Below are 17230 nucleotides of genomic sequence, written 5' to 3'. Positions count from 1 at the left end.
TAGGAAGCACATTGAAGTCTTTGAACACGTGTGTGATTCCTTGGAAGAGCACAATGAGCTGCATAAGTGTAAAGCCTTAGGCTTAACCTTGAGTGGGAAGGCCGGAGATTGGTATCGAACCTTAAGGGTTGAAGAGCGCACTCACTACCCCACTCTCAAGAGATTGTTCTTGAAAGAATACATACGTGAGGGTGTGCTTTGGGGAGTAGCATCTCAACTCCAAAAAGCTGAACGCGAGGAAGGGGAGTCAGTGAGAGACTTTATAAGTCGATTGAAGCATCTAAATTCTCGCTGCACTCCCGATGAACGCTTCAATAATAACCAACTGCTCGATAGATTCATCCGAGGATTGCGCCACGAGGACATATACAATGGCCTAGTCATTAGAGGTCTTACAACGTGGGAAGCAGTCACTCCCAATGCAATCCAGTTAGAAGACAACTTGATGATTGCAGGTAAAAAGGTGTCTTCGGAGACAAAATCCGTTAGTTCGCAAGTATCTGGGCACGAGCCAATGACGGTGAAACCTATTGCCAAGGAGCCCAAGATATCTGAAATGTCTGTGACCGACCTTACTAAGGCTCTCCAAGAATACTTTAGGGGTAATCGAGCTCCTCAGAATAGCCATATGTACCCAAGGAGAGAGCAACAATGGTGTTCGGTGTGCTTAGGACCACATAGCACGAGTGAATGTCCCACATTCAGAGTCAAATTCAATGGGAATTGCAATGCATGTGGTAAGTATGGCCATCAATCTAAAGATTGCCTAGTACTTAAGCGAATGTTGGCAAATCAGGCACCACTAGCCTGGTCAAACACACCTCAAGTACCCGCGCTAATGCCTGCACAACCTGTCGAGCAATCGTCACAGCACATAGTTCCAAGGAATCCGAATGTAGTCCAGTCTGTGCCGTTACCACCACCAGTGCTAGGACCACAACCTCCACATCCAAGGATTACCCCAATAAACCAGATGGGTTGTGAGTCACATAGTGCGTGTGGGGATTATAAAGAGGAGATAGACCCCACTGCTCCATACGGGATTGATACGTTTGAAATGATTCCCCAGTACTACATGGAGGATCATTTTGGGCAAGTTAAGCCTGTATATCAAGCGGCTGCTCTCGCCAACACAAGAGGGCAAAACCTTAATACCTTGGCGAGGAGACCACCTCTTCAATGCTACGATTGTGGTGGACCGCATCGTGTAGCGGAGTGCCCTAATAGGCTACAGAAGATCGCTACTCAAATGCAACCAAATCAAGGGAGCACATCGGGAATGCCGGTACTTACATGTAATCGTTGTGGCATAGATCATTTGATCGCTTAATGTCCACATAATCCTAGTGCACCCAAGATTACGCCATTGAATTTGGTTGAGGTCACCAACCAAGCACGAGGAACCACACCCATTGTACCCGTGAATGTAGTTACACGGTCAATGCTTCAAAATCAAAACTACATTCTTGAAGAGAGGGATACCGCATCAATCGCTCAGGCAAAGAAAAAGAAAACACGACGGAAGAGATCGCTTAACGCCACGAGCTCCAAGCCTAGTTCAAAGACTAACATAGGAACGGGAGACGACCCCGTGTATATGAATGATCCTGAAGATAATTCTGATTCAATAGAAACCATGGGGACCAAAGCCACTACCTTAAGGGAGGAACCCACTCGGGAGCTCAACGAAGGAGAATCAAGTGAGTACATAAATAAGGGGAAACAGAAGGAAACTTCCTCGGCCCCACAACCAAGTCAGTTAATGCCCTCTCGACCACCCAAACTGACTGAGACTCCCCAAGACAAGCCACGTGGGCCAAAAACCCTCAAGAAAAAGATTGGAACTTACCCAAACCCACTTGAGGAGATTGAACAAGTGCAACACTTAAGGGGTTTGGTGGAAGAAACACAAAGAGAACTGGAGCCAAACCCGAGAAAAATCAAATTCCAGACACAGTGTTTCCTACGCAAGTTCAGCCTCACAGGAACCATAAACCGTTAGCTATACCTAGTATCATTCGGGAAGAAAGTGAGGATAGGACATCAGGAAGTGGGCAAACACCCTTTTTGCTGGAAAGAATGTTTAGTGAGGGAATGCCTGATCCCATTGAAGAGGAAGTGATTCCATCTTCACCAGTCCCTAGTCAAGGGGCGCTATCTCGAAAAGTACCGTTGAATGTGTCCAAGTTAATGGATTTCATGTCCTCTGAGATCAGAACCACGATCATATCCAAATTATATGGAGATCCTGAGCTATTCTTAGCTCTTCGGGCATTTCTCAATGGAGAACTAAAGGCGGGGCTACCACAATTTGCAAATATAGATAGACCCGACACGCTTCAAGATGAAGGAGAACATTGGGATCTACAACCCAACCTAGATGAAAACTCGGTCGTTGAAATACCTGTGAACAAGTTGGGACAGTACTTTGAAGGTGACGAATCTAATGCCACCCTCCCCATTACTACCAAGGGATTAACTCTAAAGGGAATCCTTGATGGTGGTGCTGGCGTGAGCATTGTGACTAAAAACTGTTGGGAATCTATGGGGAGACCTCACCTCGAAGTCACAAACATAGTGGTTAAAATGGCAAATGGAACTATTGCTAAACCTATTGGAATGTTAAGGGACCTTAAGATGAAGGTCCTGGGATACAAGGTAAAACATACCTTCATTGTAATGGATTTCTCCAAGCATCCTATGTCATATCAAATGATCTTAGGACGTCCTTTCATGAGGGAAGCACAAATGGTGCATGACTGGTCGAAAAACCATGTCTACCTACAATTCCAGAACTCTGTCATTCGAGTTGATCTTGAGAATGGTCGTGCACATCCTTTAGGAAGCAAGGTTATCATCGATAATCGATCGGATACCACTATTCACTCCGCCCCATTAAGGTATTGCTATACATGCAAAAAAGAGACTGATGATGGGAAAGATTCTCCTTATATGGATGTCCTACCGGGTATGACTGAGTCGGATAACGTGGATTGGGTACACCTAGCGGCAACCATAGACACATGGGGAAATAGAGGCACAAGTTGGGTAACACCTGTTGGGTAACACCTGAGGGGCAAGATATGCCACCGTTAGTGCCAATAAACATGATAGGTGTTATGCACTTGACTCCTGATGGCGAGAAAGTGGCAAACTCCACTGGCACTGAAAGTAGCGAAGACTCTGACCAATGCAACTCTGAGTATGAATCTGAAGAAGAAACTGACTCTGAGCCTAATGGGAGGGATGAATCAAATATTCACCCAAATGTGGAAGCAAGGTGCTCAAGACCTAGGACAGTGACCTCTTGCAGTTCATCCGAAAGTGAGGGGGACACAAGTGAAGATCGACCAAGTGAGTCCGAATCTGATAGAAACAAAAATCAAAAACTTAGTAAGAAGAAAACGAGACATAAGCGCCAACGCTATCGAGCTAATGTACGCACTGCAATAAACAAGGAGAGATCCACCGCAGAATGGCTTAGTTATGTAGGAGCTATTGACGCTCATGGGAAGTTAGCGGATAATTGGAGACAATACCTCCAAAGTGTCATGTGGTGTATTCCGCAACCTCATGACGTCGCCCAATTAGAAATCGAAGAGAAGCCAAAACTAAGTCGTATTGCAAGAAGGCGGCAAAACCAAGAGTTAGCTCAGCAACAAAAGGAGACGGAATTGAAAGAAAAAAGCCTGGCACAACAAGAACCAGTAGACTTACACCCCGCACCCGAGCATTTCAAATCATTCACCACAAGGGAACGTAAAGTGGTCTACACAAAAGCCCAACGAACGCCTACCAATGGGAGTAGCGGTGTCTACGATGGCCCTGCGGCGGCGGTAGTTAAGGAGATAGACTTAGCAGATCCGGGTGAGGAGTCTAAACCAGTTTTTATTGCTCAAGACCTCACCAAGGCGGAAGAAGCTGCACTTACGAAGCTTCTTAAGAAATTCAAGGACATATTTGCTTGGACATATCATGATATGAAGGGTGTTCCACCCTCGGTGGTGCAACACACGATTCCAATGATTAGCACTGCTAAACCAGTCCAGCAACGTCCCTACCCAATGAATCCTAAGTACGCAAAGATTGTACAAGAGGAAATTGAAAAGTTGTAAAATGTGGATTCATATACCCTATTGAGCACTCAGAATGGGTTTCTCCGATAGTCATCGTACCAAAGAAGAATGGGAAACTCAGAGTGTGCGTTGATCTCAAAAAGGTTAATGCAACCACCAGAAGGGATCATTACCCCTTGCCATATTCTGAACATGTGCTTGAAAGAGTGGCAGGCAAAGAGGCATATAGCTTTTTAGATGGGTACTCGGGTTACAATCAGATCACAATTGCAGTCGAGGACCAAGCTAAAACAGCATTTATCACGGAGTTTGGAGTGTTTGCCTTTCGCGTCATGGCTTTTGGCTTGACCAATGCACCTGCAACATTCCAACGATTGATAAACACGGCCTTTAAGGAATATCTAAGGGACTTCTGTGAAGCTTTCTTAGATGATCTTTGTGTTCATTCCTCTTGGGACGAGCACTTGATGTGTTTACGAAAAATATTTGAAAGGTGTAGATTATATCGCATCTCCTTGAATCCTTTCAAATGCCAATTCTGGGTTAAACACGGAGTTATCTTAGGGCATATAGTGTCCAAAAATGGGATTTCCACGGACGAGAGTAAAATCAAGGTCATTCTGGAACTGCCACCACCCACCAACTACAAGGGAGTCCAACGCTTTATGGGCCACGTTGGTTATTATCGAAGGTTTATTCTCTTCTTCGCCGAGATAGCTCGACCATTGTATAAGCTTCTCATCGAGTTTATTTGGACGGAAGAATGTGACCGTGCCTATGAGCTACTAAAGAAGGCCTTGGCGAGTGCTCCAATCTTGAGAATGCCTAACTGGGATTTACTCTTCCATGTGCATATTCATGCATCAAACTTTGCTATTGGGTGTGTGTTGACTCAACCTGGAGAACACAAGCTAGACTACCCCATTAGCTTTGCCAGTCGCCAATTGAACGATGCTGAGATGAACTACACCACTACGGAGCGAGAAGGGTTGGCAATGATATATGCAGTAAGGAAATTTCGTTATTACCTCCTTGCCACCAAGTTTGTTTTCTATGTGGATCATCAAGCATTGTTGTATCTGGTAAACAAACCATGCTCCACAGGAAGAATCACACGATGGCTATTGATTCTTCTTGAGTTTGATTTCATTGTTGTTGTGAGACCTAGCAAAAAACATGTTATGGCTGATCATTTGTCTCGCATACCTAATGGTGAGGCTCCTACGGGGGTTGATGATGACTTACCGGACACTTCCCTGTTCATGGTGGAGACAATGCCTGAATGGAGTGAGAAGATTGTTAACTTTTTGGTTAATGGCTTTCCACCCAGGGAGCTTCGTAAAGATCTAGCTCGAAAGCTAATCAAAGAATGCGAACCCTATTGCCTGATAGCCGGGACTCTTTATAAAAGCGGAAAGGATGACGTTCTTAGGCGTTGTGCCCGAGAGGATGAGTATCTACACATTTTGCAAGAGGCACATATGGGTGTAGCCGATGGTCACTTCTCAGGAGACTTAACTGCGCGAAAGATCTTACAATCAGGGTATTGGTGGCCCACTATGTTCCAAGATGCATCACTCTTTGTGAAGGGTTGCAATGAATGCCAACGATACAAGAAACCCCAGAGGAAAGATCAGATGCCCCTACATCCAATCAAAGTAAATCAACCATTTGAAAAGTGGGGTTTAGACTTTGTAGGTCCAATTAGCCCAGCAGCCGGCAACACACAATCTCGCTATATTATTGTGGCCACTAACTATATGACCAAATGGGCTGAAGCGAAAGCAACACATAAGGCAGATGCAAGGACAACAGCCAAGTTCCTCTTTGAAAATATAATCACACGGTTCGGTTGTCCTTTTGAACTTGTGAGCGACAATGGTACGCATTTTATAAATGACGTGATTAAGGAGCTCACAACAAATTTCATGATATCCCATCATAAATCTACTCCTCATTATCCGCAAGCGAATGGCCAAGCCGAGAGTACAAACAAGACATTAATCTCTGTTTTGACAAAGACAATTGAAGCTCATCGCACGGATTGGGATCTAAAGCTTACGACAGCTTTATGGGCCTATCGTACTGCGTACAAAGTGGCTATTAATTGCACACCATTCAAAATGGTATATGGCCAAGAAGCAGTCATGCCGTGGGAATTTGTCATTCCTAGTCTTCGTGTTGCTACTCAAGAGGGTTGGGATGGTAATCCCTTAGTAGAGCGTCTATATATCCTTGAGCGACTAAACGAAGAAAGACAATTGGTTGTGTACAATGCCCTTGTGGAGAAGGATAGAAGGAAAAAATGGTTTGATCGCCACCTAAAGGACAAAGACATCAAGGTTGGGGATAAAGTCCTGATGTATGGAGTACGTAACGAAAAGAAGAAGCTCAAATACGCTGGTAAGGGACCGTATAGAGTATGTGAAATTACCCCGCAAGGTACCATTAGAGTGGAGACTCTCGACAGAGTTGAAACCATTGGATTCCTTAATGGGAGTAAATTCAAAAGATACTATGACCCCCTGAGCCAAGAGGAGTTACATGCAATCCATCAAAAGAAGGCAGCTAAAGAACAAGTAGAGCTTAAAAAGATACAAGCAAGAGTCGAAGCCAAAGAACGTCAACAGCGTGCTAGGCGCCAACGAGAAGCCAACTTGGGAATTACGCAAGTATTTTTCGAGGAGGCGGAGGAGGATTCACTGGAATCTGACCCACCTCTAAGATACCCAATTGAGTTACAGAGTCCTTACGGGGAGGTGCTGTATAATGCATTATTGGATACAGGAGCTCAACACAATTTGCTATCATATGGCGTGTGGTGTCAACTTGGAAAACCACCTTTATTCAAGAGTGCTATCCAAGTTCAAGGTATCAACAAGAAGAAAACCCCTGTCTCAGGAATTCTGCACACTCCGGTTGCCTATGACAAAGGGACCGTAATTCAAAGCTTTTTGGTTATGCCTGCTGGTACCATAGAAGGCACTGTAAACTTAGGGGAAAATGGATGATGGCCACCAAGTGCAATATTGATTAGGCAACCAGACGAGTCACAACGCAAGAACCAACACTAGGTCTGACCGCTCAAAATCCCGCTCCTAAGCCATCGACTCTGCACAAAATGCTGGATAATGAAAAATCACAAAGTCCAGTGGCAAAACCATCTTTGATTGTTTGCCACCCCTCTAACGCTTCAACGCCAAGAGTGGAAACAGGCAAGGTGGTCTCCAAGGCTCCGCTTACTATGCCAAAAAATACATACAAATGGGTCCCAAAAGCTTCATTAACAGCTACTTTCCCTGCTCAATCTCGTTCAGCCACCAAGAAGCCTCGTAAAAGGAAAGCAGCTACCTACCCGAGAAAGGGCAATGTAACATCGCGATGGATCCCTAAAAAATTATTAGTAGCCCAAGGGTACTACGAGGGGAATGACCAGATTTGGATCCCTAAACATAAGCTGAATCCCTCTACATCACCTGTAAAACCTTGCAAACTAATTGTTGCCACCCCAATGACAATTCAAGACCGTGGTAAGGAAAAGGTAACAGAGTGCTCCGCACCACTTCTTCCAGAGTTAGTTTGGATTCCCAAACGATATCGATCATTACCACCTAGCTCAGGAAGGGGGGAGCCACATGAAGCTTCTAGCTCCTCATGCCAGGCACACACTCATATAGAAGTTTCTACATGCTCTACACCTACTCTTGTCAACACCCAACAAAAAACCGATGAGTCTACGTCTCCCCTTGTAGTAGTATCGTCGGAAACCATTTCCTCCATTCGTCAATGGGAGCGTACACTACCATCTCTGCAATTGGATGTGGCCACAAGGGTCATAAAAAGCTATCTGCCCACATCACAACCTATGACCCGCTGGACAAATTGGTTCCAAGAGGCTGCAACATCATTGCAAATAATATGATCTACCCAAGGAAAGGGGGAGCATGTACTCACGCTCGACATTCTAATGCTTCCTCCTTAACCTTCTCCCCTGACCATGTAATTGCCAAATTCAAGGGGATGTATATATATAGCTTCATACATTTTTTTTTTTTAACAAAGAAAAGAAAAACAAAAAATAGTAAAAAGAGCAAGAGCACAAAAAGAGGAGAAATATCCGTATACAATCAAGAACTAGATTGACCTGTCACAAACCTACTGATGCTATATCTGTGTTTGCAGATATGGCAGATGCACGATCATCATACACTTCATCCACTCCCACCTTTGGTGAGAGGTATCATCTGTACCTTTTTCAGATATTTTACATGTGCTATCCTGTAATTGAAACTGAATGGGATCATATAGATGTACTAGCCAGAGAGGAAAATGTTGAGGAATTAGAATGGCTAATTCGCCTATTGACCATGACTGACCCCTACTCCGTAGAGGAAATATCCCCGATAGCCCAATGCTTTCCTTTTCCACAAGATGACTATCCTCGCATGGTTACATTCTTGATGAGTTTATGTGGATGGGAAATTGAAAAGGAAATATCTGACAATGATGAATGGACGGATGAAACTCATGGCACTACTGAGGTTGACTTTATTTATTTGGATGATGCGGATAGAGGCTTAGCCTTAGGGCTAGAGCCAGGACTCTACAACATCCTCTTACCATATCCTCAGTAGTAGTGTGGTGACTGGTAGGTAGGTTAGTGTTTTCTAGTTTTTTCTAGTTTGGATTCCTTAAACGAGTCTTTAATTTTTCACACTGATGTGCCTCTCGAGGTATAGTGCTTGTTAGTTGATTGTACAGGTTAAAAAGTTTGAGGTGGGTTCGCTTTCAAGTCCTGAGACTGCCGCAACGTTCAGCAAAATATATCTACATCAAATTGCAAGCTGTCTCGTCAAATCAAGGAGATCTCCAATTACAAGTGTAATTCTTCCATACCCACTCTCTTTCGTTTTTACTGTTCAATTAATTGCATAAACTATAATGCATGACCACATGGGAATTGTCAATGTACTACTTAGTTTTTGAAGTTGCTTGCATGCTAGTGTAAATCATTAATGAGCTTAACTTTATTGAAAATATTCCTAGGCAGCATGACGTCTTTAGTTAACCTTGGAATACGATTGTCTTAGGTCTAGGGTCAAACCATCTTAATGTTTGACACCTGGCCATGTGTGTGTTGACCTCTAGGACATAGCTATTACCCCTTTGTCGAAAGAATGCAAGACAAATTATAGTTCAGGAGCGAAGATCAAAAGAAATTTTTTTTTTTTTTAAGCCTACAATAAATGGAAATACAAGTCTATGATGTGCTTTAATGTTGGCCTATCGCCTTATTGATACTTGGTAGGCGAGGAGTATTCTACTCCAGACCGATGCCTTGGTTGGTAGGGGGTAGCCTTGCCTAAGGTGAACTAATAGATTCCTGGATAATGCCTTGTGTTAAACATGGTACCAGGATCGATGTTAGTTTTACCTTAGGAAGGTCGCCATTGTGTGTAAAAATTGTCACGTGCATTTTTTTTTTTTTTAAAGGCAAAAGGCTCCTATAACTCTAATGTTTCTTGTGTCCCTAGACTCGTGGTATTAACTTGTTCTTAGAGTAGACACAGTGTGGTCATCTGTTTATTTATTAAGCTTGGTTATTTTCCTTGACTTAGGCCAGTTATAAACCTTGATTAAGCGTTGACACCTTGCTAACTCTTGATTTACTTTCAATAATTATTAAACTCCTGTTAATTTGCTACACTAGCTCATTCATGTGACCCCTTAAACTAAGTTCTCATAGCAATATCCATTGTGGTCTAACATGCTTGAATTTATACGCTTTATATCTTTTGAATTCCAGCATACTTTCACTCTACTTCCTTGTTTTGCAGACGGTCTACCACAACAACCCTATCGAGCTTACCATATCATAGCTTCCGAGGACGGAATCTACATCAGGAAAGGGGGCATGTTAACCTATGACGGACATTGAGACGTACTATGTTTTACGTCATTAATTTAAATATTCTGAGTCATGGGCCGGGCTTGTCGGCACCATATGTTAAGGATGAAAGGATTGGGTGATCGCCGATGAGAGACGCACCTTGAATATCAGTAGGATAAGGGTTAGGGTCGGCCGGCCATGTATGGGCGCCCAAGTGTGAACGGCCAAGTCACCTATAAGAGTCAAATGTAACCCTAAAATCCTCATTCTCATGTGTTGTGAATACAAGAGTGCTCTTGCCTTATCTCCTTGGTTTCCTTCTCCTGCGTGTGTGTGAGAGAGAGAGAGAGAGTGAGAGAGCGATCGAGCACTGTGTAGCGGCACGGCGGCGGAGAGGCGGTAGAGCGGCGACGGCGGCCCCTTCTTCACTACGACGCGGGAATCCTTCAAGGCAGCGGTTGAGCGGTGAGTGACACACCTTTTGCATTCTGTTTGAGCTTCCTTCCCTGGTTGTATGCTTGCAACCATTCGTGGCTCGCATACGGTGTTCGGCAAGTCCCCAGCTACGACCTGTGCGGCAAAAGCGCACAAACACCATCTCGTTATTTATAACGGGATGAGACAGTGGCAGGATTCGAAGCACTGACATGCTTTCCACCGTCAGGGGGAGGTAGCAGAGTGGACTACATCATGGGGTCCATGGAGACCACACAGGCGGTGACATCTTTCACCATCTCCCCCTGTCCTATCGGTGCGGATCACACGTACCTCTTACTGTCACTCACTGGCGAGCTCCACACCAGCACCCACACAGCCCACACAGGCATCGCACTTTCTACTTCACCCATGACCTGGCAAACATATATGAGCATCATGTATATGACGGGCTACTCCAGATGGATCCCCTGTCACCCCTAGACACACTCACCACTCAGATGTCATCTCTACTACATACGGCCGCCACCCGCAGCTTCCCCCATCATACACATTGCACACACAGATAGAGACAGTGGCAGGATTCAGGAGCACTGACATGCTTTCCACGATCAGGGGGAGGTAGCACAATGGTCTACATCATGGGGTCCATGGAGACCACACAGGCAGTGACATCTTTCACCATCCCCCCCCCCCCGGTCCTACCGGCGCGGATCACACGTACCTCTTGCTATCACTGGCGAGCTCCACACCAGCACCCACATAGCCCACACAGGCATCGCACTTTCTACTTCACCCATGACTTGGCAAACATATATGAGCATCATGTATATGACGGGCTACTCCAGATGGATCCCCTGTCACCCCTAGACACACTCACCACTCAGATGTCATCTCTACTACATACGGCCGCCACCCGCAGCTTCCCCCATCATACACACATTGCATACACAGAAAGATCTCGGGCATGCCCCAGAATCGGTGGTATGATGATGAGTGCAGAGAGCTATACAGACACCTCCGTGCCCAAAGAGCATTGGGGACCATTACACAGATACGCGAACCAACAGATACAGACCCTCACGCGCCGTAAGAGGTGTGCATATGAGGAGGCACAGTACTGGGATATGTACCACCTTCTCATGAGCAGAGATACAGCCACTACATGGCGCAAGATGAGAGAGCCTCGCCCTCGTACCCCGATTGAGGATCCACACAGATGGCACACATGTGCAAAGAGCCTCTACCATATCCCTCAGCAACCGCCCATACCACAACCACAGGAGCCCCACCCTACCACCACCTCTACTTTCTTTACCGCCTAGATGGCAGAAGAGCTATCCGCCGGTTACAGCATGGGAGATCGACTGACCACACAGGTATACAGAGTGAGCATCTTATTTATGCAGCTAACACACTGGCACCCTTTGTTGCTCACCTCTTTAATAGGGCACTAGTGGAGGGCCTACCACAGTTGAGTGGACTATGCACACCATCGTGCCTCTCCACAAAGCGGGAGACATGCTAGACCCCAGCAACTACAGGACTATCATGATTGGTCATACATTGGCCAATCTTTATGGCGCAGTGCTCGAGGTAGAGTTGAGCAGAGAAGGAGGGACTGCGAGCACCAGGGCAGGCTGGATTCCGACGAGCTTTCTCCACTATTGACCATATATTCACTCTGAGATGTCTGATTGATCAGGCTAGGGCGCAGGAGAGGAGATTATACTGCTGCTTTGTGGATTTCTGCAAAGCATTTGACACGGTGCCACGGGAGAGACTCTTCCAGCGCCTCCAGTCATTGGGGATCCCATCAGAGATGGTCTGGGGCATCTATGCTTTATATGAGCAGGTCCTCGGACGCATACGATGCCCCGGGGGGCTATCTGATGTTATTGCTAGCACCATAGGTGTGAAGCAAGGATGCCCACTCTCTCCTACACTATTTGGGCTATACATTGATGAGGTGGCTGACTTCATTGTTCACAGTGGTGGGGACGGGGTAGACATCTCAGGTACCACAGTCCACATTATGCTATATGCAGATGATATTATTTTGGTCTCTGAGTCGGAGATGGGACTACAGCATCATCTCCATGCACTGGATGACTTCTGCACACAGAGGGGACTTACAGTGAACCTTGGGAAAACCAAGGTCATGATTTTCCACACCTCAGGGCCGGTTCGACGACACGCCATCTTCACACTAGCAAGAGGACAGGTAGAGGTGGTAGACTCATATGTGTACTTGGGGATTACATTCGCGACTCCACCAGGAAGATTTACTATGGCACAGGCAGCTAGGGATAGACTCACACGAGGGTATGCAGCTCTAGCCATGCTAGAGAGACAATGTCACCAGGCACACGTCCAGGAGCCCCGCACGAAGGGGTTGTTGTTTGACACACTAGTCACCCCTGCTTTGATGTATGCTGTAGCATTATGGGCACCTGAGCTCGCCACCTCCACATGGTCTCAGATAGAGAGGCCTCAGATTCTCATGCTCTCACGGACGATCCGCAGCAAACCCTCTGTCCCACATGACATTGTCCGAGCGGAGTTTGCTACACCTCCTATGCTAGTAGAGGCCCTCTTCCAGACGATCTGCTTCATACAAAGGATCAGAGACATAGCTTTTGAGGCGTCCAGGCAGTTCACAGAGAGTGGAGATAGGAGATCATGGTATTCACAGATGATACAGTGGCTCACTCAGCATGGTTTCAGCATAGATCACCGGCCACCTTTCCAGTATGATATACATGCACCACACATCCAGCTCTCTCACAATGAGAGGAACAAAGTCCTTCGACAGGATTTATGGCAACGATACACTCAAGAGACTTGGATTACACCCACTCAGCCTCTACCGCCAAAGATGCTATTCTACAGAGATCAGTTTATGCTTATCTCAATGGATGGATTCATTCAGCGACCCGGATATATGGATGTGTACATGCCTCACAGTGCCCGAGTGGCGATTGGCCAGCCCACAGTGTCATCACACCAGCTTGAGATTGAGGCAGGTAGGGCAGCACGGATCCCCAGAGCAGAGAGGATATGCACACTATGCCAAGAGGAGGTTGAGAGTGAGGAGCATTATGTATGCAGATGCAGAGCATATAGTGTCATTAGAGAGAGATACACCACCATCTTCAGTGGACATCCCTCACTCCGCCAAATCATGGAGTCCACAAACCAACGTAGATTTGGCCAGTTCTTGATAGAGACAGCGCCCATAGACACTGCTATAGACTCATACCACAGGGAGAGGTGGGCAACAGCTCCAGCTCACTGATTTCTTCTAGAGATCTTTCCCAGTGCCTACCTTGACACAGGAGGGGGTTACACTTCAGCGCGCTGCGGACCTCTGAGCCAGACCGAGACCGAGAGCACCAAGCTACCAGACTCCCAAACTACATCAGAGGGCGATCACAGAGATACGGACTCGACATCAGCACCATATCCAGGAGCGGCTCACTCACTTACACTCACACCCGAAGATCATGCTCCGAGGGATTTTTGCCTCGCCATCGCCTATGTATCACATATTACATGCCCATTATGGTACTGGTTGGAGCTAGACAGATCTGCATTGCATTCTTGTATACCCTACGCATATAGGTTGCATACTGAGCCTCTAGCAGTAGTGCTCCATCCATCACACCCCCCCACTAGCTCAGTACTTTCATAGTTTATTTCATGGTCATTTTGTCCTTTTTTTCTCGATATCCAGAGGACATCGACAGTTGTACATTGATTTGTCTCATAGATCGAGTTCGGCCTCTAGTAGACGTTAAGCTAGCTCTCTCTCTCTCTCTCTCTCTCTCTCTCTCTCTCTCTCTCTCTCTCTCTCTCCCCCCCCCCCCCCCCCCTCCTCCTATAAGGGTTTTTGTTTACCTTCCAGTTCCAGTTTCATTTTCTAGGTGCCAGTAGTATCATCTTTATTTTTCATTTTCTGGTTTTTTATCTAGACATTGTATCAGATCCACCATGATGTAACTTTTTGGTCTCATAGGTCATTATGGCCTTTTGAAGACGTTAATATAACATTTCATTTCTCCCATCATCGCAGGACCTTCTCGCGCGCCAGCTCAGTTTTACCACCTTGACCACCATGTCACAGCGGCCCATGAGGGATGTTTTAGGGTGATATGAGAGCTCTCTACTCATGTACCTAGATCAGATTTTAAAGTTCTAGATTTTTGTTATCTTTCTTTATTACTATTTTGTACCCAAGATTATGTACCTCATGGATATGATGTAACCTTTTGGTCTCATAGGTCATTTTGGCCTTTTGAAGACGTTAATACAACATTTCATTTCATTTCTCTCTCTCAGAGAGGGATTTGGACCACTGGCTAGAGTCATGGACTATTGTAATCAGCGATGCTTGGGTTTTTATCTCCCGGAGATCCGCAGGCTCAGAGAGTCCATTATCAAGAGAGCAGACGCCCGACTGGCAGGGAGTCCACACAGAGACAGATTACTGACTTCTTTAGAGGGACTACCCGGGAGGACACACAGCCGACAGCCCAACAGTGGGCACCCCGTGGGACTCTAGTTGAGAGAGCTATCCAGTTGAGCAGATCCAGACGCCGGAGGGTTCGCGGATCCTCACATCGGAGACAGTGCCTACACCAGAGGATTCAGAGCATCATTGCGAGGCATCGGGCTCGTCCGACCAAGCATCTCACTATGGCAGATATCCAGGCCATCCGGCAGAGACCCATGCTAGAGCTCCTAGGATGATTACCACTCCAGCCATTAATGTTGTACTCACTATCACTTTTGTACTCCCCCATATTCATGTATTCATGTATTCATGTACCAATGTACTCATGTACCCCATTTTGACTAGTAGCATTAGCTTCCCAATCTCCCTAGTTGGTGCTTCTGGATGCTCCCTACTGATGTATTGTAGGGCTAGATACTTGCCTTCAATTCTTTCTTTTCTTTTCCAGACAGTCTATCAGATGTCACATGGTTGTAACTTTGGTCTCATAGGTCACTTTGGCCTTTTGAAGACATTAATATAACATTTCATTTCTCCACAGAGCCACTGAGTTATGCAGAGCTCGACACCCCAGACCCCATGGCCCTCGCCCACGGCCACACCACCACAGGAAGATCCGGGCCATCATCTCCCATCATCGCAGGACCTTCTCGCGCCAACTTAGTTTTACCACCTTGAGCACCATGTCACAGCGGCCCATGAGGGATGTATTAGGGTGATATGAGAGCTCTCTGCTTATGTACCTAGATCAGATTTTAAAGTTCTAGATTTTTGTTATCTTTCTTTATTACTATTTTGTACCCAAGATTATGTACCTCATGGATATGATGTAACCTTTTGGTCTCATAAGTCATTTTGGCCTTTTGAAGACGTTAATAAAACTTTCATTCTTTCTTTCTTTCTCTCTCTCGCGCATGGGGGGGAGGCACTAGTACGGTGGATTACCTCATGGGGTCTCCCGCTCTTGTACCACACATCCCAGACTTCACCATCCCTCCTCCCCCAAACTAGCTGACCACGCGTTAATTTCTTTCACAATCTCATGCCCCACCTTACTACCCACACCCACACCCCCTACAACCCTCACCCGGATTCATTTCGATCATGATCGTGACCACAACTATGAGAACCACTTCTCCCACCACATTTCAGCTCTCGACTTATCTGTCCCCATCTCCACTATTACATCCCAGTTCTCCTCCATCATATATGACTCCGCCCACGCCAGCTTCTCCACAGCATGTTACATGCACTGAGCTTTATCGTGATAACGCACAATAGGGCCTTCTTTATACCTTTATGTGGTGAGAATCTTTAGCATCAACTTTAGAGAGTAGAGAGAGAGAGAAAGAAAGAAAGAAAGATATATTAACGTCTACGAGAGGCCAAAGTCGGCCTATGAGACAAAAAATAATACAACTGTGTTCTTCCAGTCATCGGAAGAAAAGAAAGAAAAGAAAAAGTGTGCATGTGTCTGGATACAACTGTGAATCATCATGGATCGGTGGAGCCCATATACAAACAATATAAGGGGGGGTGGGGATGTGGATGGAGTGCTAAGGCAAGATGCATCTCTATATGCTGAAGGGGTAGTACAAGCATGCTATGCAGATCTATGGCTAACTCCATCCAGTGCCATAAGAGGGATATAAGATATCATACATCGCCGATGCTGAGGCTATGAATGGCGTGAACATGTACCCTGAGTCTGAATGAAAGCGAGCTAGCCTCTCCTGTGTCTCCATCTGGTGTCTCATTTGGATAGCTGCTATTGCTCGGTGACGGAGTCGGGGTGCTCTATGTCTAGTTTGTCTAGGTCTCCTCCTGGCTCTCAATTCCTCTCCTCTCTTTGCGGTTACCCCACGTGGTACATCAGCTAGCACTGGCATAGCTCTCTGGAAGAAATCTGTGAGCTGGGACTGTCTCCCACCCCTAGTGGGAGCGGGTGTCTGGAGGAGTCTCTCTCGAGAACTATGAAGCTCTAGTAGTAGTTTGCCAAGCTGTCTCGCTGGTCCGAGGCCTCCATCAACTGATGTAGTGAAGAGTGCTCCTCAAACAATCCTGCATATCTATCTCTGACTCCCTGGTGTCTACATCTATATACAAAGTGATCCTCAGTCTCCTCCTCCTCGCGGCACAATCTGCATATCCGCTCAGCTCTGGGAACCCGTGCCGCTCTCCCAACCTCTATCTCTAGCTGATGTGATGAGACTCGTAGCTGTCCAATAGCAACGCGAGAGCTGTGTGGCATGTATACATCCATGTACCGCGGTCGATGTATAAACCCATCCCCTGAGATGCTCATAAAGTGGT

At 46.1% G+C, this 17230-nt stretch overlaps 2 protein-coding genes across 4 annotated transcripts in view; one reads left to right on the top strand and one right to left on the bottom strand.

Annotated features, from left to right (window-relative positions):
* Nucleotides 1-17230, bottom strand: part of LOC147626751 (uncharacterized) — a 116633-nt gene that overhangs the window by 31669 nt on the left and 67734 nt on the right. The gene's annotated exons all lie outside the window — the stretch shown is intronic.
* Nucleotides 11890-13699, top strand: LOC147626752 (uncharacterized). The gene has a single exon (XM_086816226.1). The coding sequence runs from the start codon at nucleotides 12224-12226 to the stop codon at nucleotides 13697-13699; it is 1476 nt and encodes a 491-aa protein (XP_086672352.1). The 5' UTR covers nucleotides 11890-12223.

Source organism: Cibotium barometz, chromosome 22 (genome assembly GCF_041138505.1).
Source record: "Cibotium barometz isolate CiBa-2024 chromosome 22, ASM4113850v1, whole genome shotgun sequence".
Classification (NCBI taxonomy): domain Eukaryota; kingdom Viridiplantae; phylum Streptophyta; class Polypodiopsida; order Cyatheales; family Cibotiaceae; genus Cibotium; species Cibotium barometz.
Note: the sequence above shows the minus strand (reverse complement) of the source record. Positions and strands in the feature narration are given on the sequence as shown.

Coding starts and splice junctions, on each gene's coding strand:
- LOC147626752 (XM_086816226.1), top strand. CDS start 12,224: ATGGTCTGGGGCATCTATGCTTTATATGAGCAGGTCCTCGGACGCATA.